The sequence below is a fragment of the Ambystoma mexicanum genome, chromosome 6q (genome assembly GCF_040938575.1).
Source record: "Ambystoma mexicanum isolate Mex_15411 chromosome 6q, UKY_AmexF1_1, whole genome shotgun sequence".
NCBI lineage: Eukaryota > Metazoa > Chordata > Amphibia > Caudata > Ambystomatidae > Ambystoma > Ambystoma mexicanum.
Window position 1 is genome coordinate 1079164079 of NC_090937.1, and position 25410 is coordinate 1079189488.

Sequence of the window (25410 nt, forward strand, 5' to 3'; positions counted from 1 at the left end):
GCCCTTACTGAAGCAGAGAATCTGCATTTGAGACAATATTTAGATCAATACCTCGCCAATGGTTTCATTCGCCCGTCAAAGTCCCCGGCATCCTCAGCTTTGTTCTTCATGCCTAAAAAAGAAGGCGACCTTAGAACTTGTATCGATTACCGCGCATTGAACCAGATAACTATTAAAAATCGTTACCCTCTGCCTCTGATCCCTGAACTCCTTGACCAGGTGAAGGACGCTTGCGTATACACCAAGTTAGATCTCCGGGGGGCTTATCATCTGGTACGAGTAAAAGAAGGCGACGAATGGAAAACGGCCTTCCGTACAAAATATGGACTATTCGAATACCAGGTGATGCCTTTCGGGTTGTGCAACGCGCCTGCAGCCTTCCAATTCTTCATGAACGATGTCCTTCGGGAACTCATCGATGTCTGTGTTGTCGTGTATATCAATGACATTCTTGTGTACTCCTCTTCGGAATCTGATCACAGAAAGCATGTCAGGGCCGTCCTAGAGAAACTGCGCCAGCACAAACTGTTTGCCAAGCTGGAAAAATGTTTTTTCCATACCACCGAGGTTGATTTTCTCAGATTCATCCTGACACCTAAAGGGGTCCGAATGCATTCACGGAAAGTGGATGCCATCCTGAAATGGCCATCACCTAGTTCGGTGAAAGGTGTCCAAAGCATGCTTGGTTTTGCCAACTTTTATCGCAGGTTTATCCCGGAGTTTTCACGTGTGGTGCAACCCATCACTGCACTCTTGCGAAAAAATAAACGTTTTGAATGGACCGAGGAAGCCGAACAGGCCTTTCAGGAGTTGAAAGCTAAGTTCACGTCCGCACCTATTTTGAAGCACCCGCGTCCCGATCTCCCATATATAGTCGAAACCGACACGTCCAGCTTAGCCATGGGAGCTGTCCTGTCTCAGAGAGACCCTGAAACCAACCAACTGCACCCCGTAGCATTTTGGTCCAGAAAGTTCTCGCCGCCGGAGATAAATTATGCGATCACCGATAAGGAACCATTAGCCATTAAGTCCGTCTTTAAGGCTTGGCGGCATTATCTCCTCGGCACCCGGCATACCATCACCGTGATCACTGATCACCGAAATTTACAATATTTAAAAACTGCCAAGGCTCAAGCGTCTCGACAGCTCCGATGGGCTTTGTTCTTTGCTGAGTTTGATTTTGTAATCACCTACCGCCACGGCTATAACAATGGTAAGGCGGACGATCTATCCCGAATTGGAATGGAAGAAATAGACACAAACTCAGAACCTGTGCCGATAATTCCCGAACAAAGAATTCTGGGGATAACCACTTTATAAACCCTTGAAGACATTCAAGCACGAGTGAAACAATTCCTGGACTCTTCAGCCTTGCAGGATTGGATCAAAAGGGGGGTCTAACTTTTCAGTCAAGGATGGCTTACCTTACTTCCAAGGACGCTTATTTTTGCCAGAAAAGGAATTGCAAGAACTGGTTATTTCCCGTCATCATGATACCCTGATGGAAGGACATCCTGGCATTGCCAAAACAGAGGAAAAGGTTAAACGACAATTCTGGTGGCCTTCCTGGCGAAAGGATATTAAATCTTTCGTGATGTCCTGTGGAGTTTGTGCCCAAAACAAAGGTCAAAAGACAAGACCCGCCGGTCTTCTTCAGCCCTTAGACATTCCACCAGCACCTTGGCACACCCTGTCACTAGATTTTATCACGGACCTGCCCTCTTGTAATGGTTACAATACTATTCTGGTTGGGGTGAATTTATTTTCCAAAATGGCCCACTTTATTCCGTTGAAAGGATTACCTTCAGCCTTTGTTCTTGCCAAGGAATTCCTCGAAAATATCATCCGTTTGCATGGATTCCCGTCCATACTAGTCTCCGATCGGGGAAGCCAGTTTATTTCTCATTTTTGGAAAAAGTGTTGTCAACTGGCACAAATCGACGTAAGACTCTCGACCAGCCACCACCCACAGACCGATGGTCAGACGGAGAGAACGAACCAGACCCTTGAACAATATCTACGATGTATGTTGCACCAATCGGAGGGTAAATGGAAGGACATTTTATGGGTGGCTGAATATGCATACAATACCTCGATACACTCTGGAACTGGTCAGAGCCCCTTTTATACCCTACATGGACATCACCCTCGTACTTCAGACTTGGACTCACCTCTGAGCCTTGAAATGCCCGCAGTGGACCATTTGCATTCTGCGATTACTCAAGCCTTCCAGGATGCAACTGCACATTTGCAACATGCGAAAGGGAAATACAAAAAGAATGCGGATCTGCATCGAAGAGAGGCGCCTCCATACCAAATAGGGGATCAAGTATGGTTGGCTACCAAACACCTATCACTCAAGGGGCCTCGAACTTTTAATCCAAGGTATTTAGACCCTTACTCGATCAAAGCTATAATCAACTCAGTGGCAGTCAAGCTCGATCTACCAGCTAACATGCGGATTCACCCCGTTTTTCATGTGTCACTTTTGAAACCAGTGCACCCAGGAACCAGATTAACAAAGCCACCAGAACCGATTCAGATAGATGGGGAGCCTGAATTCGAGGTGAAGAACATTTTGGATTCTAAGATCTCTAAATCAAAACTTTTCTATCTAATTGATTGGAAAGGGTACGGGCCTCAGGAAAAGTCTTGGGAACCCAGTGATCACGTACATGCACCTCGGCTGGTAAAAAGGTTCCATCGGAATTTCCCAAACAAACCGAAACCTCCAGAAGGAACGACCTTGGGAGGGGCCTTGGGGGGGGGTGCTGTCATGATGCCTACCCCCGGAAGCAGGCATCATGCCCTCGGGTAAAAGCCCAGCGGCCCCTTATAGGGGCTCTTTGGACTCAGTCCTGGCGCCTTTGGCGCCAGGCTCATGCTGGACATCAGTCCTGGCGCCATAGGCGCCAGGCTCATAAAGGGAGGTGTTTTGTGCACTTACCCGATGCAGACCATGCTGCATACTTCAGGCCTCCCTGAGACCTGAAAGGGACTTTTTTTTCATAGGGACTATTTTTTCACTCGGGCGTGGCCAGGGAAGGATACATACCTAGTTGGGGAAGGATACATACCTGGGACTTCTTTGGAGGCTATTTAAGCCATGCCCAGACAGCAGCTCATGCTTTGCGTTGTTCTGCTTCCAGCAGCTTAACGCTCACCGTGTCTGCTCCTGCTCCTGGACTCCAGCCACGCCCGCCTCGAACCTGGAAGACCTGCAAGGAAGGAAGAGAAGAGAAAGGTGAAAACCAAGGACTATTTCAAACTTCTTACCTGCATCCGGAATCTTCTCGCCAGCATCCCTGAAGAAAGACTTCCATTTAAAAGCATTGCGTTGCTCGCTGCAGCGCCACGCTTCACTCACCTGTCCTCGAGACATCTCCCGGCTCCATCGCGGCTGTCAGCATCAGATGCCACATCTCTGCACCTAGGGGAGAGAGGAAGAAACAAAAGGTGAGCAGAAGGAAAGCCTGATTAACAGCCATAATACTTACCGGCTTTTCTTCCACATTTCGGGTCGGCGCCGCCCCGTTGGCAGGTACCGTACCCCGGCCCCTATGGGGAAAGGACAAGACACATTTCTGGGGAATGATAAGGACATTTAGAGGGATCGCCCCCATCACTACTCACCTCGGCAGTTTAACCCTCGACGCATCGCCTTCATTCTGCACCTGAAATAAAGGACAGATCACAGGTTAGAAAGACAACATAAAGGGGGCCTCACTTGAACTTTGAACTTTCATACTTACGGCGCATCGCTCAGGAAAGTCAAGTGGATTTTGCCAGCGCCATTCTGAAAACCAGTGAAGTAACTGGATGAACGCGCGCCCCTGCACCAGAAGCAGGATGGAGAGTTCATCCTTCCAAACCATAAGGTGAGCTTAAACCGGGGTTTGGAGGAAGTTAGAGAGGAACGAAGGGGGAAAGGGGGGAGCTAGCACACTATTCTGCAGACTGTTAATCCCCTTTCTCATCTGCAGAAGGATATTCCTACGGGCCAGGCAAGCACGATTTGGAGGTCCTGTCCAATCGGTGTTCCGGGTCCTGCGCATCACGCTAGAAGAGGCCACAGCAATCCAGACTAGGCCAGCGCCCCCGTGGGAACCAGGTGAGCGTTACAATTATGAAATAGCATTATTTCTTGAAATATTCTAATGCATAAAATATGTTGTGCACCTACTAGCACTAGCAAAATAATAAAAGCATGCTATGATGCACTCTCAAAGGGCTTTTCTTGCTCTTCTTTTTAGAATACCTATGACAGTTAGCCAAATAACAAAGCCACTGCCATACCTAGCATGCGAAAGAATTTAGCCTTTACCAAAACATATAGGTAAAGGGTTCCAAAGGAAGTGGCAGGACGCCTTCCCACTTGTTTCAAATGTTACTGTTCCCCGACAGGCAATTAGCCACCCCTTCCACCCAGGTCACTTATGCTTAGGTGGTTACGCACCTGGCCATTGTATGTGGATATTGGAAATGTATTCGTAGGTTTACTTCTGCTGTGGACACACATTCATTTAGTGTGTTTGATGCCTTGGCAACGTGCCAAGGCCAACATTCACATGCCACTGACCATTGCATTCACTTGTCACATGAGTATGGGTGGGCTGATTAAGGTCTTGAAGGGTGTGTCAGCAGATTCTCCTGTCTTGGATGGATCTTCAGTGTTCCTGTTGATCGTGTTTGCGGTGAACATGTTTCATTTAATGGTGCTGGCAGACCACAGAGGTTCAGGTGAGTTGCAGGCATGCATTGCACTGGTATTGTTGGAGACTGTCAGGGGGCAGCCTGGGGGGGTCACAGGTGAGGGGGATGGAGGGTGGTGTCCAGACTGGAGGGTGCTGCCTGTGGGGTGTGTCACAGGTGAGGGGGGTGGTTTTCAGTCTGGAGGGGGCTTCCTGGGGGATGGTGTCACAGGTGTGGGGGGCAGGGGGTGGTTTCCAGACTGGAGGGGGATGGGGTTGGTGTCCAGCCTGGAAGGGGCTGCCTGTGGGGTGTGTCATGGGTGAGGGATCGGGGGGTGATGTTCAGTCTGGAGGGGGCTGCCTGGGAGGATTTCACAGGTGAGGGGAGCTGGGGGGTGGTGTCCAGACTGCAGGGGATAGGGGCTCGTCTCCAGACTGGAAGGGGCTGCCTGTGGGGGGTGTCACAGGTGATGGGGGGCAGTGTCCAAACTGGAGGGGGATGGGGGTGGTGGCCAGACTGGAGGGAGCTGCCTGTGGGGGGGGGTGTCCAGACTGGAGGGGACAGCTTGGGGGGGTGTCACGTGTGTGGGGGGCTGGGGGGGTGGTGACCAGACTGGAGGGGGATGGAGTTGGTGTCCAGCCTGAAGGGTGCTGCTTGTGGGGGGTGTCACAGGTGAAGGGGGGCTGGGGGTGGTGTTCAGCCTGGAGGGAGCTGCATAGTGGGTATCACAGGTGAGGGGGGCTGGGGGATGGTGCCCAGACTGGAGGGGGTTGGGGGGGTGTCCAGACTGGAGGGGGATGCCTGGGGGGTGTCCAGACTGGAGGGGGATGGGGTTGGTGTCCAGACTGGAGGGGGCGTCACAGGTGAGGGGTGCTGGGAGTGGTGTCCAGACTGGAAGCAGCTAGGGGGTTGTGCCCAGACTGGAGGGGGATTTCACAGGTGAGGGGGGCTGGGTGAAGGTGTCAAGACTGGAGGGAGATGGGGGCTGCTGTCCAGACTGGAGGGTCTGTATGTGGTGGGTGTCACAGGTGAGCGGGGCTAGGGGGTCGTGTTTGATGTGGGGGGCTGCCTGGGGATGTCACAGGTGAGTGGGACTAGGGGTTGATGTTCAGTCTGGAGGGGGCTGCCTGGGGGTGTGAGAGTTGAAGGGGTTGGGGGGAGGTGTCCACACTGGAGGGGGCTGGGGGTGGTGTCCACACTGGAGGGGGCTGCCTGGGGGGGTGTCACAGGTGAGGGGGGCTGGGGGTGGTGTCCAGACTGGAGGGGGTGGCTGAGGGGTGGTGTGCAGACTAGAGGGTGCAGCCTGAGCTTGCGCAGTGAGGTGCGTATTTTCCCAGGGATGCAGCTTGGGCTTTCGAAGAGAGACCCGTGCTTTCGCAGGAATGCCACCTGGGCTTGTGAGGTGAGGTGCACATTTTCGCAGGGGTACAGCCTGGTTTTGCGTGGGAGGGAGGGCCTGTGTTTTTGCTGGGGTGATGGCTGGGCTTGCAAGGTGAGGTGTGTGATTTTGCTAGGGTGCAGCCTGCGCTTGCGAGGTGAGGCGTGCAATTTTGCAGGGGTGCAGCCAGGCCTTGCGAGGAAGGGCACGCATTATTGCAGGGGTGAATCCTGGGCTTGCGAGGTGAGTTGCTCGTCTTCGCAGGGGTGCGGCCTGGGCCTGCGAGGAAAAGCCTGCATTTTCACAGGGTGGCATCCTGGGCTTGCGAGGTGAGGTGCGCAATTTTGCTGGAGAGCAGCCTGGGCTTGCGAGGTGATGTGTGCAAATTCGCTGGGGTGAAGCCTGGGCTTGCGAGGTGAGGTGCATCATTTTGCTGGGGTGCAGCCTGAGCTTGTGGGGGAAGGTGTGCCTTCTCACAATGCTACTGGATGGTGGTTCAGGGATGGACACTGTGACTTGCACGTGGTTTGGCCTTTAGCTTGCTATTTGGTGTGCGTGGGGGGCGTGTTGTGGGTGTTCCTTGAGCTGCTTGTTTTTACTTTCACAACAGCTACTAATGCACCTTTGAATCCATAAATATGCAGGGCATGCAATATTTTTCTGCGCCATGTCTCGCGCAGGATCCTTCTCAGCATGCAGCCCTTGCGCCATTTATGCACCAGATTCCATGAATCGGGCCAAAAGTGTCTAGGCAAACAGAGTGAAATCTATATCTGTATATTATAGGACGGCGGTTGGCGACCTAAAGTTAAGGTGAGTCGTATTCCTGTAGGAAATCTAAATAAATTAATTGCTAAAAACATTTAAACTTGTATGTTAGATTTGTTCGAAAGTGTGAAGACAACCAGGTAGGATCACCACCCCCGCCTGCAACCCCCCCCCAACTCCCCATCCTCCCGACTAGATAGCTATATCTTGGGTAAATTACCAGGAAACCGAGTGTTTATAAATGAAACAGCCACCATTTTTCACGCTTTGAGCGATAGTTGCCTCTATAGACTTGGTTAGCCAAAAAAGAAAAAGTGAGAAAAAAAATGGCATTTGGAGGACAAAAAATAGGGAAATACCTGGACGGTAAGGGTGGGGGAGCAATAGTACCACATGTGACGTTTGGGAATTGGAGAGGGGCTAGGGACCAAGTTTGCAACACAAAGATTTTCTGTAACCTTGGCTATTAGAATAGCTGCACATAGCGGAAATTTCAGAGCAAACTGCATCACAGAAACAGCAAATGCTGTGGGAGAAATGGTGAGTGCAGGGGAGGTGAGGAGGCTATCAGGAGTGGGGAGAGCAGGCACACATGAAGGGGGCACTTCTTGGTAAGGGCTGGGGAGAATTTTATTTCATTGTTTTTCAGGTATCTGCAGCTATAATGACTACACATTACCAGGGGCATCGATAGTTCATTAAAACGGTACCCACAGCTATAAAAAGAAGTTTTTTTTAAAAATGAGATGTTTATAGCTACAGAGACATCCTGAACTGCTGGCAATATGGATAAGAGGAGAGGGGGGAATCCAGAGTGTACACTATGGTGTTATCGAGCAGAAACTGTGGCTATGTGCGGATGACCTGCCACTACTACTCCAGAACATAGATCTTTAATTGCCTTCACTCAAGGAGAACATCATTTGACATCTCTGACTACAAGATTAATTGGTCAACGGCCACAACCCTGCCAATCTCATCATGCTGTTAGAAGGATGATGTTGTTCAAATCGGCTTTAGTTGATGCCCTGTTCAAATGCAATTGGTGTGTGGCTCATGAGCGACTCGAGTGACAGGATGACTGTGAATATGTCCATTGCAGCGACAGTCTTAAAGATGGCTCTGGGGGGGATGGTCATCCATGTTTCTCTGGGGAAAGGTAAATGCCCTGAATATGAATGACCTCCTTGCAATGATACCACTCCCTCTCGGTTCAAGGATGTACCAGGAATTGGATAAGGTGATCCAAACCTTTCTGTGGGATGGGAGATGTGTGTCTCATTTTGCAAAGCATCACTGGCTTTCTTAGCACATCACATGCGGGCATTTCTGGAAGAGGAACCGGATATGTAGGCAAGAGCTGAGACCAACATGATGAACCACTTAGACCAAGGGCCCTGTTGACATCCGTTACAAGAAAAAAAAGTTTTAATTGGACCGACAGAATTCAACAGGAGATGCTGTAAAGAGATGTAACATTTGCTAGGACAAGATCCATATACTGTGGGGAAAGCTTCAAATTTGGTTCAACCCAAAATATACTCTCTAACAAAAAATTGCTTTATGAAAACCTCCTTGTTCCCGCGTCGGAGCGGGGAGATAATCATCATGTGAATAGCATCAGCACCCTTTTGTTATTAAATGCGCCTCTCAGTCATGGGCGCATTTAACAACATAAGGGCGCCAGCCGCGCTTTCTCCCACTACACCAGCTCGGGGTAGCCCTCAAAAGACTCCCCTGAGCAGCCGTGGCGGGGGGTGGGTCAATGGCGCCCTGCGGGGGCATGGCGCACCCGGGAGGTCGCCCGTCCCGGCCCTGTCCTAAGGCCGGCTGTGGTGACAACGCCTGTAACCGGCCGTGCCAAGGGGGGTGGGAACCTCTCTCACCCGAGGGTGAGAGGACTACCAGGGAGGAATCCAGAGCCAGTCCTACCCCTAGCAGTCGAGAGGGATCCTGTTCCTGTTCCCCCTTGTGCCAGTACTGGTGTTTGCAGGCACTCCCTTATCTCCAGCCTAACTTATTGGTGCAGCTACCAGCCAGTTTTTAGCCCTCCCCACCCCCTAGCGAAGAGAAGAGGAACCACCATAGCCCTGCAGAGACCCTAGCACACCTACCCGAACGAGAGACCATTGCTGCAGCCGCACAGCACGGAAGCCCGGGTAGTGAGCGCGGGCAAGTCTGCCAGCCAGCTCGCCATCAGGTCCACTCCACTCGACCACCAGGGACAAGGAAGGTTGAAAGAGACCCCTTTCTCGAAACTTACCCACACGGTTCATAGGGCATCAAACTGGGACTTTGAACTTCAACTTTCACAGTTGCCATGTGGCAAGCTCACGTGGATACAGTGGGCGGGGCTTAACCCCCTTTTTAAAGACCTTCACCTGCACATATACACCCCAGTGAGTGAAGAGGAGCACCGATTGGGTAAAGAAAGGTGTCAAACTCCCACAGAAGGAGGAACATTTACACTGGGAACTGGACGTAGCGAGTGTTTTTTGTTCAGATACGGTCAGAGGTGAAAGTGGAGGGTGACCAAAAGATCAGCAGGAGCGAGGGGGGGGGGCGCGGGCCTGTGCGGGAGATTGTTGGAGCAGGTGCGGTATTGGCTCACGAGTTCTGCAGTTTCAGTGTGTATGTTTGAGTGGGAGTTGGAGTAAAGAGTGAATGGCCCTGGGTGAAAGCAGGGTTGATGAGTAATAGTGACGGGGGGAGGAGAGTAGAAGTGGCGGGAGGAGGAGAGCAGAAGTGGCAAGAGGAGGAGAGTAGTAGTGGCGGGAGGAGGAGAGTAGTAGTGGCGGGAGGAGGAGAGTAGTAGTGGCGGGAGGAGGAGAGCAGAAGTGGCAAGAGGAGGAGAGCAGAAGTGGCAAGAGGAGGAGAGCAGAAGTGGCAAGAGGAGGAGAGCAGAAGTGGCACGAGGAGGAGGGTAGTAGTGGTGGGAGGAGAGTAGTAGCAGTGTGAGATGGAGTAGTAGTAGTGCTGGTGGGCGACGAGTGGCAGGAGTAGAGAAGGGGAGTAGTGTGGAGGAGAGAGCTGTAGAGAGGAGAAGGGGAGCGTGAGGAGATTTAACATCAAACGGGTGAGGCAAGGAATAGGAGGAGTGACGCATCTGAGGCATAGAGAATTGGTGGAAGGAGGAAGGGGGGCAGTAAAAGCAGAACAGTGGACGTGACTGAAACAATCGAATCCAACAGAGCAAGCGCAGGGCCCTCCCACTGACGGGTGGTCAGAGTAGGGCAGGTTAGGAAGTCCGGGTGTGGGGGGGGGCATCAGCAGGGCTCAAGTCGAGGGTACACACGAGGGGACGCAGTCCCCCCACATTATTCAGAGGGTGGACTCAGTTCCCCCCCCAACTAAAAGAGAAACATTACATTGGATGTCCTCTTTGAATTTATGAATTAAAGCAGACCATGGGGATCAAACCACAATCGTCAGGTTTATAGGCCGGACACTTCACCACTGCCCTATATAACCTGATCAAAAATAACAAGCAACTAAAGGTGAAATATCCCATTTCGGTACTGCAAGTCCCAGGGAAAACATTTCTATTGGTTCTTGGAGTTTAAAACATGCACGCATTTTATCGTTTTCAAAAACACTATTAGAAGAAAATATCCTCTCTTGGTTTTATGTATGTGTGTTGATTTTATGAAGGGCAAATGCCATTCGTCCTGTGCAATTTGGGTGGTTATGCAAACCCAATTTAATTAAATGTGCATCACATTGATATGCTAATTTGTGGCGACTTCGCACCCCATTGCGTTTGTTGATGAGTCCCCCCACTTTAATTTTTGGGACTTGACCCCTGGGCATCAGTAGCAGAAGACAGAGTTGGAGACAGTAGGGGTCAACGTTCAGTAGCACCGACCAGGGGTTAGCGACGTCGCAAGACAAGAAAGAGAGGGGTGGCTCTAGCCCCCAAAAAGGAAAATAAAAGCATTAACCTGCCTGAAAGTTGCAAGAGTATTTTCTGTGCCCCCCGTCATAACTGGTTCGCACGCCCAGTGCTCTAGTAATGTGAAGTTACAGCAGTACAGTGCCCGTGTACACACATTGTACACTTCACACGCCCATCATTATTTACCAACATACAGTGCACACGAATACATACTCCGGAAATCACGTGACAACCAATTGCTAACACTATACAGTTCTAACATTGAAATGCGCTCATATGCCCACTACTCTGTCGCAAAATGCGGCGAGAACATGAACACACACGCGCAAGTGCACTGTGCTGTGACAACATGCATTAACAATTATATATTGCGCAAGCACGCGCATCGTGCTCTGTGCGTGTTCATTATTCTCGGTTATAAATTAGCATTGCCGTGCAAGTCACAGACAGACAGACAGGCACAACCTTTGCATGTGTATTTGGACTGGGAAGGAAACATTGAAACTCTAATGTGTGAACAAAGTCATTGTTAGATGGTTAGAAACAACACAGAAGCCACTGGGAAGTTGGGGGTGATGGCTATATTTGGAGGCGTTTGGGGGACCAGTCCTCAGATAAAGAGGGCTCACAATTAGTGCGTGCTTATGCTCCCACCCATCGGCCATTTACACGGACACCGGCACTGAATTCAGATGAGGGGTGGATAGCCACGTGGATTACATTACAGACCTAGACAGACAGCAACACACATACAGGAAAGGCGCGATGGCACGGCACGGCAGGCGGGTGCCGGTGAAAGGAACAGTGCTCGATTTGGGACACAGCCAAGCGGTCATAAATCATTTCCAAAGAGGACTGCCACATTAATGCCGGTCTCTCCAGCGCACTTAATATCTCCTCGTGGCTGTTACAGGTGTTTGGTAATTGCCTGCATACTGTAAATTTGCTCCAACACCTCTCTGTGGTGTTGCTCGTTTTGCGCACCGACGTCCCTGATGGATTATTATTGTGCGCGTAATAAATAGCTCGACATGCCAGAAGACCCTGTTGTGTGCCTCCCCTCGCTATCTCATTAGGCAAAGCTGTAACATGCGAACCACGCTTTCTCCACACGCCTTTAAACACAGGGGCTTTCTAAGTCAAGCAGACCCCTTCAATCACTAACCCAATCACTAACCAACTGTAACATTGCGTTAACAGATAAAATCCCCCTCGCACCCACCACCGCCCAACTAAAGCGTAGATATCAGCTGGGGTGCACTTGCAGAAAGCAGTGCCATCTCCCTCCCCCCTCCCCCAAAGAGTAGATATCAGCTGGGGTGCGCTTGCAGAAAGCAGTGCCATCTCCTTCCCCCCCCCCTAAAGCGTAGATATCAGCTGGGGTGCGTTTGCAGAAAACAGTGCCACCCCCCCCCCCCCCCTCTAAAGCGTACATATCATCTGGGGTGCACTTGCAGACAGCAGTACCATCTCACCCCGCCCGCCCCCACACCCCCCACTAAAGGGTAGATAGCTGGGGTGCACTTGCAGAAAGCAGTACCATCGCCCCCCCCCCCTCCACTAAAGGGTATATATCAGCTGGGGTGCGCTTGCAGAAAACAGTGCCACCCCCCCCCTCTAAAGCGTACATATCATCTGGGGTGCACTTGCAGAAAGCAGTACCATCGCGCCCCGCCACCCACTAAAGCGTAGATATCAGCTGGGGTGCACTTGCAGAAAGCAGTACCATCTCACCCCGCCCGCCCCCACCCCCCCCACTAAAGGGTAGATATCAGCTGGGGTGCGCTTGCAGAAAGCAGTACCATCGCACCCCGCCCGCCCCCACACCCCCCACTAAAGGGCAGATAACAGCTGGGGTGCGCTTGCAGAAAGCAGTACCATCGCACCCCCCCACTAAAGCGTAGATATCAGCTGGGGTGCGCTTGCAGAAAGCAGTACCATCTCACCCCGCCCGCCCCCGCAACCCCCACTAAAGGGTAGATATCAGCTGGGGTGCGCTTGCAGAAAGCAGTACCATCTCACCCCGCCCGCCCCCACACCCCCCACTAAAGGGCAGATATCAGCTGGGGTGCGCTTGCAGAAAGTAGTACCCTATCACCCCCCCCCCCGCAGAGCGTAGATATCAGCTGGGGTGCACTTGCAGAAAGCAGTACCATCGCACCCCCCACTGAAGCGTAGATATCAGCTGGGGTGCGCTTGCAGAAAGCAGTACCATCGCACCCCCACTGAAGCGTAGATATCAGCTGGGGTGCGCTTGCATGAAGCAGTACCACTCTATACACCCCAACACCACCAATGCTGTCGTTCCTTTGCATGAAGACCCACGCGTTCATCTATTGAACCCGCTTATTCTTCCTTTAAATTACATTTCATCTACTACACGACCTCACCCAATACCAATTTGCGCACATGGCACCCCCCGCGTTACATTGCCAAGTCCGTTACCTGACACGCAAAGATAAAACCTCTTCTTGGCTTTGCAAATGATTTCAATGAACTCGTACAAAGCGTGGCCTTGTGGGTTGAAAAGCTTCTTTTCCATGTCCTCTTTCAGCAATGATGACATCTCTCACACTCCGGGAGGCAGGTCAGCGGACTCCCACCTGCAGCATCCGAAAAATCCGCCTGCACAGGTGTTTGGGTTTCCCCGGTGGGTCCCTCTCCTGCCCTCCTATGGGTCCCGTGCCCCGTCGGAACAAGTAGAGCACCAGCTCATCGGAGTTCTTGGCCCAGCCTGTTTTGTTTTCTTCCCTTGTCACGCTCTCTGGCAGTTCTCTGGAGTAAAATATTTATTTATACATACTTGTACGCAGAGTCCCTTGATTACTATAATTTTGAAGCCTCCTTTTTTTCAAAAGTTAAAAAAAAGTCTGGAGCCTCATATAAGCCCCATTATAGTAATCTGTTAACAGCTGTCCTGTCCTTGTATTGATTGTGAGCCGCTTCCATTAGAGGGAGAGGCATTATCACCACTGGCAAGTGAAAGCAGGCCCGCCCTCCGCAATGCCGAACACTTAACATTTCCCACAAGTCCTCGAACGTGACGCTGTGTAGGCGGAACCCGCCATCCAATTCCCAGTTCAAAGCCACTCTAAGAGAACACAGAGCGTGTTAGCGCATTAGCACGGGGAAGCTTTAAATGCGGATCCTGCCCTGGTCTAAGATTTTTGTGGCATTTGAACAGTGATAGAAATGTACCAAAAAAAGTAGTGGAACTGTGACTCTGGGGGACAGAGTAGGAAGGAAGGGAGCAACGTGCAAATTGACAAGTGTGCCTTAGCTTCACAAAGAACAGTCCCAGGAAGGTGAAACTGTTTGCAGAAAGCAGTGGAGCTTTTCACAGTAAAAAACAAAAGCAGTGGAACACAGCTCCTTCGACCACCGCATTTGAAGCACGAAGCCAGGTGCGGTGCTTGGCTCTTTCCAAAGACTGTGTTACCAGTAGCAAAACAACTTTTTCAGCACTTTTACACTGGACCCTTGTGGAATATCCAAGGTAAAGCAAGAAAGAATGGGTGGGGGCAGTGGCCTAGATTAAGAGCAGGCTGTGGTCATCCAATACGTGTGTTTTGTTAATATGAACGCATTTCGTGTGTTGTGGCAGATGGACTCCGAAGGGGGCCTGAATGATGTCCAAGGGGGCCACGGGGTTCTTTAAAAAGAGATGATGGTGACTGTTTTTAATAGAAAATATAAGCAGTTATAGCTTGTGTGGGGCTCCGAAGCAATATTTTTACTCAATAGCCACTCAGAAGGAAAACGTTTAAATACCACTAGTTTAACAGAAGGAGATGGCAAGAAGGCAGGCTAGGGTGGGCACACCACCCACCTGGCATAGTCGGGAAAGGGACAACAAAAATCATCAACTTGCAGTCAGGAAACTGCCGGTCCGGAGTGATGGAGGGTTGTGGCAGCGGCCTAGATCCACACAAAATAGATAGATACCATTAAGACCAAACCTATTACAAGTCATCATGCCGCTTACCCTTTAGTGAACTGTTAGGGAGAATTCTCTGTTTAGGCTGAATTTCCTAACCTAGTGAGTCCCCCAGCAGCTTTGCTGGATTTCTGGAGTTTGTTTTTTTCTCCTGCCAAGAGTGAGACTCTTTATTTTCCCACTCTTGGACATGATTTGTGATGTTCCTTTGAATGTTAGTGTGTTTCATGGGCTATGGGGTCTTTTACTCCATAGGGTCTCATATGTTTTTGTATGTGTGTTACACAGCACCCTCAGTGCAGTAACACCAGGGTGTCATGGTGACCCCCCACCATAGACTCCATACCCTGGGACTGACCACTGTCCCCCAGGGCATGTAAAGTCACCATTGGCTTTACTAGTCCCAAATTACTAACAGAACCAGTACAAACCATCATATCGTGGACGTACTGGTAGGGGCAATTCAATTGCCCCAGGGTCTGTTATTTGAGGGGGCGCTGTCCCGTCCCCCCTCGTCGAGTTTTGGCTGGTGGCAGTGGATACTACTTTTTATATTCAACCGCAAATATATCTCTATGGGATTTTCCCATTGTTCGAGGCTAATACTTTTTAACATAGCCTCTAACATACCACCGGTTTATTTATTTAATATTAATTCACCGGTTGGTATTTTCTGCCAGAACTTGGTTTTAAAATGGCGTTTGCGTTCGCCTCTGTAACTCCAAACCAAAGGTCGAGCCCTTTGTTCCACTTTTTGGCGGGCTTCTCCACAGAAGCCTCCAAAAGTGGTGCCACTCTGTCTGGGTACCACAAGGGGTGTGGGAGGGGCTTTAGGCACCCTGGACTGAGTTACCTTGGTAACTCAAGTCGAACTCTTGTGTGATTGGCCCAAGTGGTGAACCGGCCGGCTCACCACTTGGCATGTTTGATTGACAGCTAGGCTGAGTGAATGGGGGTGTGCTGCATAAAAGCAGGGCTTTTGGGACTGGAACTTCAGAAGTCGCCACAGGACCTGAAAATCCGATGAGGGAGAAGCTGAGCCGGCCTGCTACGACGACACCACCGGTGGAGCCCTGCTGAACCGACTCACCACTTCCCAACGACAGAGGAGATCTCCCGGCTGGAGAGTCTTCTTCCCCTGACTGGTGGGCACAACCAGTTTACCTTCCTTTCTCGCATCCCAGGACGTCTTGTGGTCGAATTGCCCGTGCCAAGCACCCCGGCAACCGGATAGCCACTTACCACTGGACCGCGAATAAAAGGACCGCTCCTTTTAACTGAGAACTCCACGGCTGGTTTCTTCCCTGGCAGTGCAATGGACTCCTGCTTTTCTCCCGAACGAGATCCTCTCTTCCGGACGAAGCACCGACTTGCTCCCGCTGCCAGGGACACCTGCCCCCGCTGGAGCGTTCTCACCATTTTAAAGTAACGTGTTCGCCAGGCTTCTCTTTCTAAAGATTGCTACAAGGTAACAATAATCCCTTAACCTTCTGGACTGGGATGGCCGCCTTCACCATCTAACTGGTCCCTTTCTTTTTGGCTTTTTGGTCCAACTCTTTCTGAACTTATTGCGAGACTTTTGGGCACTTTGAACCGTGTGACCTTGGACACATTTCGACCGGAGCCTCTTAAAGTGGGTCCGGCCTTGGTAACTTTGACTTTACGGTTTTAACCTGCCTTCTTCTCCTACTGTGGTCTTCCAAAAGTGTTGGGATCTGTTTCTATCTTTGCTCTGCCTTTCTCTCCCTTTTAAACCGATTGATTAGAGTGCCATCTTCGTTAAGCGCTCACCGCTGTCTGAAAATAAGTGTTGCTTTACTTAAGACTTGTCTAACTAATCGTTGAAGGGAGTGTATGTCTTTTAGTGACCGTGTTTTTGAACTGCTTGATATTAGTGCCAGTGTGTTTTACTAGATGTGTTTTTAAATAAATAATTATATCTCTTTTTCACCAAGCTCTGGTCAGTGTTTGCTTGTTCTACTGTGTTATTTTGACCTATTGTGAATACTCTGTATACTGCCTAACTCTTCTTGAGAGAAGTCTGACTGCTCAGCCACAGCTATCAGGTAAATCTGGGTGGTACAGACTGCTACCAATTGGGTTTACTGCCAACCACCTGTAGTCTTAAATCTCAGAGGGAACTGCACAGGGTATGCCTAACATGAACTGCCGGAACCCTCGGAGATCCGAAAGGTACCCAGCCAGAGAAGAGCACGTGGAGGGCCAAAGAGATGCCGTCCAGCTCTGTCACATACAGGCCGCAATGGGGGAGGCAGGGCGCCCAGGGATAACACTCGCAAGGGGCCTGTGTGAGAATCCCTATCAAGAAGCATGTGATGGTCGAGGTAGCAGGCAGCTGCAAGCCATACATTTAGGACTGTAAGTAAATTGCCACTCCGACGGATACAGTAGCATACACACTGAGTTGCCTTCTGGGTCCCGTATGTAGTTATCAGGAAGGTAAATACCTTTTTTTCTCCTGTCGGGGGGGAAATTCTGCCGGGGTCGGCCGGGCCGTCCGCAGACCTCCGGGCAGGGAGGCCCCAACTCCTCCCGTATATCCCAGAAGAGATAGAGTATGAGACACACGCAAGAAGCAAGGTGACTCTGCTGTTTATTAGACAAAAACGGCAGGGATGGGTCAAGGATCGTACGCGTCCGTCCTGACACACACACAATCGTAGGGCTCGCAGGCCCTTTTTACCTTAGTATGACGCGCTACTTGCGTCACCTTGGAAAGTTAGCAAAAAACCTATCGCCACTCTTAATTGGTTGCTCGAGTGGTAGGGTTAGTATAGCATACGTATAGAGAACAATATTAGTGGACAAGGGTTAGTCAGGTGATATATCTGGGTTGTCCCTACAATTAGATACATGAGAATTGTTACATGAAGACCCCTGATGATTGGTTAATGTTAATGGCGTCAGTGATAGGAGCCCCATGTTCTGATTGGTGCGCCCGCGAGCTTCCCAGCCTGGGACCATCGCTGTTCCCAGCTCTCGGTGTACCTGTCATTTGCAACAATGTTTCACTATGAGTACGTGCAGACAATGTGAGGACTTATTCATAGCTGGAAGACCGACTACTCCCACTGTCGCAGATGTCCATTGAGCCTTTTAATTGTATCTGCCTATGTCTTGTAACGAGGGATCCAGACGCCTTCTTTCTCCTGGGCTTGGCATCCTGTCAGGTTCGGCTTGGTCACGTGAGGTGGGACCGTGTTTGAGGCATAATTCTGCACAATTAATATTGTTTTTCCACGGTGTGCCTGGTTTAATTTGCAGGTGTGACTTTAACGTTGGTGTGCGGCGTGCGAGGTTGCAACATCGTGCCCTTGATGGTCTGCTTTTGGAATGTGGGTTTGCAACATTGCGACCTTGGCTGTTTGCTTTCGCCGGGCTCATTCTGCAGGATCAGCAACCTGACTCTTGTTCTTTTACCGTCCATGGAAGCTCTTGCTTGCGGCCTACTTAGGCCTGGTGTATAGGTGGAACCGTTTGGTGCACAGGCGCTTTAGGTTACAGTACCATATTGTCTTATGACCAGTATCGTGTCTTCATTATATTTCTCATTGTGGCACCTAGGGTTAGGAGAAGCGTAAGCAAGCTCTTTAGATGAGTTCATGATGCGTCTTGCGTTTCTGCATTTTGAGAGCCTATGTGGAAAATAATAAAGATGCACGTCAGTGAGTATGTCTGTCGCCTACGTCATAGCACTGAGTATATTCTTCGTGTAGATTGGTGCGGGAGTGTCCAGTGTGTATATTTGTACAGGTGTGCTGACCGTTGGCTAGGTCGTCATGGCATCTCTAACGACGTGTAGGTTTTAGTCTAGTTGATCCGCGCCGCAGGTGTCGGCATGGCCAGGGCGGGCTGCTGGGCAGGCAGATGGACACATCCGTATGTTCCTGTACCAGGGTATTTGGTTGTCTGGTAGATGGGCAAACTCTTCTCGTGGCGGGTGCCTGGGCCGTGACCCTTTAGGCCAAGCGCGAGAGGTGAAGGACGGGAGCCTGGTCTTCCATTCTCCCACTTCACTCCAGTTGCACACTCACTGGTGCCAGCGCGAAGGATGGTACTGTATGCATTAGCACATTGACAGATGGGAATACATTTTTCCCCTCCCTGAACGTGTACCATCATTCATGTGAAAGTCTCTTTCGCACCGAGGCAAAGACCGACAAGGACCACTTTGCCACAACTAACTTTGCTGGAGACCTTTTCGTTGTGCACTTTGAAGTTAAAACCAAGGCATTATTTACCGTGATATCTGCTTGGCCATGCCCCCTTTTCAGCATTTCTACAAATTTGGAAGGTGCCCGCACCAGCATGCGCGTACCGAGGCAAGGACCGACAAGGAACACTTTGCCACAATTGACATTGCTGGAGACTTCCTTGGTTGTGCACTTTGAAGTTAAAACCAAGGTGAGTACGTAAAGACTGTGTAACAGGCATATACTGTAAACGTCACTGACATAGTATATTTATATTTGTTCATTTTACTTTGTTCGTAGGCATTATTTACTTTGATTACTGCTTGGCCACGCCCCCCTTTTCGGCATTTCTACAAATCTGGAGCATGCGCTCACCGAGGCAAGGACCAACAAGGAACACTTTGCCACTTCGCCTCAGGGTTGCGGCGATAGTGGCCCTTGCCGCTTCCTGTAGAGCATTCCCCCTTAACTTTTGAATCCGCACTTAATCGGCTGTTGTCCCACTTTATTATCAAAGGTTCAAATTTCCATCAAGTTGCAAACAAAGAGGTAAAGTTGGATGCTTTTACGTCTTTACTCATTGAAAACCAACATGCCCGATATACTGAACACGCCACGCTCAATGCTGGGAGGGGAAGCCGATCGTAATACTAGAAATACTTCGAAGAAGGTGATTGTGTTAATTCCTGTCTCTTCGAGTCGGCAAGCATTGACAAACACAGATACCCGTTATTTCTGCTTCATACGGCCAGACTCTCTACATCTAATCTTCAATCCATGAATTCTAATAACTATGCACAGTCACTGCTAGAGGAATTGTCTGTAAAAAATGACACCCAACCTACTACACCTGTACAAGTGATGTCAGATGCGACATTGCTTGGCACAGCACAGTCGCCCAACAGAGCATTGCATATAGACCGATTGACTCCTATTACACCTCACGAACAATTAAACATGAGCCATGAGATTTCTCTTATATCAATAAATGCGAGTATAGGAGAATTGAGCACCCACTCTATGTCGCCTGACTATTACAAACGATGTTCGATGGACTCCTCAATTCATTCGCGGTCATACGCAGAACCAACCCAGCGCAAACCAACAATAACTCAAGTTGCAGCATTGGATTCGGACATTAAACAGAATCCCCGGCTAGAAATGACTCTTTCTGCAATTAATATGACATCATAGAGTTTATTTAGACTGTTTGAGACACTTGAAAATAACATTTCACAGCAGTCAGCACAAATTCAGGCAATTGCAGATTGGATAACTCTAGAAATGACAACGAAATCGCGTAAAGTAGATCAAGCTGACATTGATTGCCAGCTAAAGGGTTTGATAGTAGATGATTTGCGCCCACCTCTGGCAAAAATATCACCAAATATTCTACTCTTTCTGTAATCAAACAAACAATGAAACCAGTGGAAGAAGGCACTTCATTAATAAGAATTGAAGATTCATGGTTAAGTGTAGAACAGAATAACAAATCACAACAAGTTGAAGAGCAACATAAACCCTTTGACGCAATTAATGATAAAAGATCACAGAATGGGAGACACAATGTATCAAAGAATATACCCCATTTGTTAGAACCACCGAAGAAAAAAACAAAAAGATGCGAGCTATTAGACCTGATAGCACGATAAGTGTTAAACCATTTATTCCAGCGATTGGCAATTCTGTAGTCAAACCGAAAAGCAGCACTCTCCCAAATAGATAGCATTTAGAAACAGAAACCATCGTGCAATCTTATGAACAACAAGCTAAAGACCAGACTTTGACTTCTGCACCATTGAATTATCTTATCATGGCCATAGTGCAATAAGCACAGAGTAAAAAAACAAATACAGATGTAGCCATAGTAGGCGAAAACCAGCGACCCTCCATGCCAACTAAAAAACAGGGACTTAGCATCGAATCATCACAAGAAGAAAGACGCAGCGAGATTAAAGAGGCACTGGATGCCTACTTGGAAACACTATTTAAAAGTAAAATATTACATATTGATAATCCACCCATCGTTAATAAACCTATACAATTAGCACCTGTCAACGAGGAATGCTCTTATCCTGATAATGTACTCAACAGTCACAATGAACGAATGGACGAGCCACGAAGTCTAACTGATGACTTGTCATTCACAGACTAGCAGACCGGATCCCCGAAGACTGGCATCTAAAAATTATAAGGAAGATTCACATCACAAATTGATAACTGAGGAACAAAAATGTCTGAGAACAGCACATTCCCTCATAGTGAAATGGCGCGACCTCCCAGATAATCAATATGATCTATGTAGAGCAAGTGTCATCAACATTTTCTCCGAAGTTCCTGCGCTACAAGCCCTAACATCTACAGACATAGAACAAGTTGAGATCTGAGTGATGTTAATCTATCTATCATTCGATTGTGGATACCCTCGGTGTAGTTCTCAATACTCTCTGGTGAGCAAAGATGGATCTTTTCAGGATGGGTTTTATTATTGCCCAAGATCCAGAAAGGAATGGAATCTTAATAAAGTTAACAAATTATATCACCCCAAGCCAAACCTTAATATGAGTGGCAAACATGAGCATCCTGCATCCAAATGTCTGCAATGTGACCATGAATCAAATCACAACACCGCAGCATATGCGAGTATGTTGAGGCAAGATACTGCAGCATAACCATCATTATCTAGCAAACCGATACAAATTAAGTTCGCTAGCTGGAACACTCGTGCACATGGCCATTTACAAACAACCATTGATAATCATATTGGCAGATTTGACATACTGGCACTACAGGAAACTTGGTTCACCACAATAGCAATTTGGAACCACCACAACATTATTCTGTAGCCAGCCAAAGCAGCAGTCAGAGGCAGACCTTACTCGGGTCTACTACTGGCGGCAAAAAAAGGTTCTGGCATAGCCATCCATCCATTGTTAGCTCCGAATAATTATTCACAATTGGTGAAAATTCAATGTCATGAACATAAAATAGCGCTTGTGAATATATAAAGAAACCCTGCAGGAATCACAGATAATGCTTTCGACAGAGGTTTAATAACTATACTTGATAGCATACTATTAGAGCCTGAGATATTTACCACAATCATAGCAGGGGATTTGAATCTCAAATGCTTGAATTCCAATTGCAAAGCCAAAGAACCTTAAGTGCAAAGATGGTATCATTAATGATAGAAAAGAACTTCAGAATGGGCAAAGGCTCATTGGCAAGGCATGTACCGCCTCAAAGCACATGGTTAAGAGGTAAATCAGAGAGCACTACTGATTACATATCTCTTGAACATCAACTGTTTACTATTGTAGACAAATTTGAGATTATTCCACAGATCCATAGTGATCACCAAATGCTCTCATTAACCTTGTCGCTTAATGCACAAAATCAAGTGCCAGAGTGGTACAACTCAGCCGTAATAACCAACAACGCTGAACAATGCTAAGTCTAGTATGCAGATCAGCTGTCAAATTAACAGTGTTAGCGACCAACAATGGGTAAAACATTACACCGAGTTATATGCTGAACCGGAATGTGATCATTTTAAATACTCTAATGCTATGTGACAACTGTGGAATTTACAATTTTCAGTGCAATGATAATCAATAAATTGAGTGGGTCCAGGGCAATAGGCCCTGATGGTTTGAGCAATGCAATGTTCAAAGCAGACCCACATAGCCGGGCCATCATATTGCATATAATCTTCACAGATGTAATAGCAAAATGTACCATTCCTACAATTTGGTGTAAGTCATTCATTATTCCTATATTTAAAAAGGGCGATCGAGCCTTCCCAACCAATTACAGGCCCACATCGCTCCTAGATGCACCTGGTAAGGTCTTTGCGCGAATAGTATTATATGAATTTACCGCGCAGGCGCATCGGAAGAGAGATCCCAATCAAATGGGCTTTGTACTTGGAATGGGCGCCACAGGTAATCTCCGTTGTCTCAATATTATCAAATCTCATGCACAACTACAGGATCATGCTATCTACTTTGCATTTGTTGATTTACATTCAGCATTTGATTCCGTGTCCTGTGTACTACTAATAAATAAACTCAAACAGGCTGGCTGCCAGTCCACCCTCTGTGACATAATTCATGCATTTAATTTTAATACCTCCGTTAGAGTAAGATTGACAATGGAGGGACGCCTCTCGTCTTTAATAAAGACATCAAGAGGGTTGAAGCAGGGGTGCATACTTGCTTCGGCCCCCTTCAATGTCTTTTTACAGGACATCAAAGATGCATTTGAGAATATTGTTTTGGACTCTCAAAGGTCATGAGCACACAGATTAAGGCATTACTTTATGCCATTGATCTAGTGCTCATATCAGAGACGCTTATGGGGTTGCAAAAGCTACTTGACTCCTTGTCACATTACATAGACATAAATAAGCTCAAGATCAATTTGCAAAAACTAAGATAATAGCATGTAATCCCAAGTAATAGGCTTGTGGCAGAATGATTTGGACAAACAAAAACGTGCCATTAGAAGTCGTATCTCATTACACGTATCTTGTGTTGATTATAGACGAAAATCCACACAACAAAACTCAATTACTCAACCTTGAGAATAAAGAAGCTTGTGCCATATCGCAGTCCAGGATCATACTGGGCAGATATGGTAAATAAATGTTCCATATATACAGCACTAACTTATTTCACACAAAAAGTTACTGCAGTCCTATTATATGGATTGAATACTGGAGCAATTCTACCAGAAACGTTGTTTTCCAAACTCGAGGGTAAATACTGCAAACAAGTATTAAATCTACCACAGTGTGTCCCCGTTGCTTGGGTGCAGCATGAATTTGGTATAATATCATTAAATGCATTATATCGTTGGCGATTATGTGTGGCATTTAGGAATTGCCTCATGTCCACTGAATCAAATACCCTGCTCAAGACATTAAATAGATACATGTTTCACTCTGATCATGCCACGGTCAACTCATGGACGAATGGTGTTTATCGAATATTGGTTACTGCTGATGTCACCCTTGAAATTTTACTCACTAATCCAGATCGAGTAAAACCGAACATTTACTTAACAGACTGGATAGAGACGAGGGAGCAATGCTTAACTTAGAAACATTTTCCGATAAATCCATTCAATATAAAGAAGGATGGAGTGATGGAGTCTTATTTATGCAAATCACCCTCACCGTCTATTAGATCAGCAATCCTGCGCATGAGATTAAATCTATGGTCAACTCGAGATCTAATGGCAGATCGCAAAATAATAACTAGAGAACAAAATGTCTGTCGGTTCTGCAAAGATACAACCTGTGAAGAAACGTTAAAGCACTTAATAAAATGCTGCACAGAAGTAGGGACAGAAAGACAAGGGCGTTTGGAAAACATTTTATGTATCTAAGTGAACCTAATTCAGATTTAAGATGGCAGTTGTTCCTAAACACACCATCGATGGGTAAAAGGATCGCCTCTGTAAATTTCTTAACATCCTTGGCATTGAATCATGTCCCAGAATTAGAAAAAGATGAAGAAATGTCTAATAGTTAACATCGATGATCTTTGCTACCAATTTTGTATGCTTCGGTGCCTTGTGTATTCACACACCTATTCGATTTGTTGAAATGATAAGGAACACATATATGTATATCTTAATAGAATATCAAGGTGGAAAATCAATTGAATCATTAAATAGAACAATTGTTTTGTTTTAAGAAGCATGTAACCGACTTTTAAAAAGGTAAACAATGAAATGTTTATTTTAATAATTAAATATCTAACTGTTAGAAATGTGCTGTTAAGATGAACATTCTAAATGGATTATGTATCATCGATTTGCTACAACATGTGTGTGTTTTAATATTATGTTACATGTGTTTTATTATGTCACTTGATTTATGTATATATTGTGTTGAATTTTTCATGATCTGTTTGAACGCTTGGTGCAAAGCATATATGTATCGCATGTTTTGAGTTTTAATTTTAAATGTTACATTGTATCAATTGTTTGTTTTCACTAAATTGTATTGAAAAGTTGATTAATTCAGCTGAATCAATAAAAAAAAGACAGTGGGCCTCATTACGACCCTGGCGGAGTGGGTTTACGCCAGCGGTATTCTCGGCGGACCCTTCCGCCCTACTACGAGTTCCCGTAGCGCCATGGAGCGTTTTCCGCCTGGTTTTTCCGGGCGGAGAAATCCATGGCGCTACGGGACCTTGTTGTTAATTACGCCACCGTATTTTACGGTGGCGTAATTAACGCCTTCCCCACTCCCATTATGCCCTATGGGGCAAAATTGGGAATGGGGAAGGGTAAAATGGGGAATGGGGATTTACCGCCCCGCCAAGGTCGGAATGGGGCGGTAAATCCGCCAACCCCCATGGCGGTATCGGCAGCTTTCCGCCGTGCTCCATGGTGCATATTGCACCACGATCTCCGCCAGGGTCGTAATGAGGGCCAGTCTCTTAAAGAAGGCCACGCGTACTGTCAGGGATTTTCTTTATTCCATGGGAGTAATTGACTTGTTGGCATCCCGCAT

The 25410-nt window shown here is 47.9% G+C and overlaps 1 protein-coding gene across 1 annotated transcript in view; it reads right to left on the reverse strand.

Moving 5' to 3' along the window:
- Positions 1–13499, reverse strand: part of EXOC1L (exocyst complex component 1 like) — a 419337-nt gene extending 405838 nt beyond the window's left edge. Inside the window, exon 1 of the mRNA XM_069631626.1 lies at positions 13179–13499. Coding sequence (XP_069487727.1) covers positions 13179–13299 — 121 coding nt within the window. The 5' untranslated portion in view covers positions 13300–13499. The remainder of the gene's footprint in view (positions 1–13178) is intronic.
- Positions 13500–25410: the final 11911 nt, after the last annotated feature.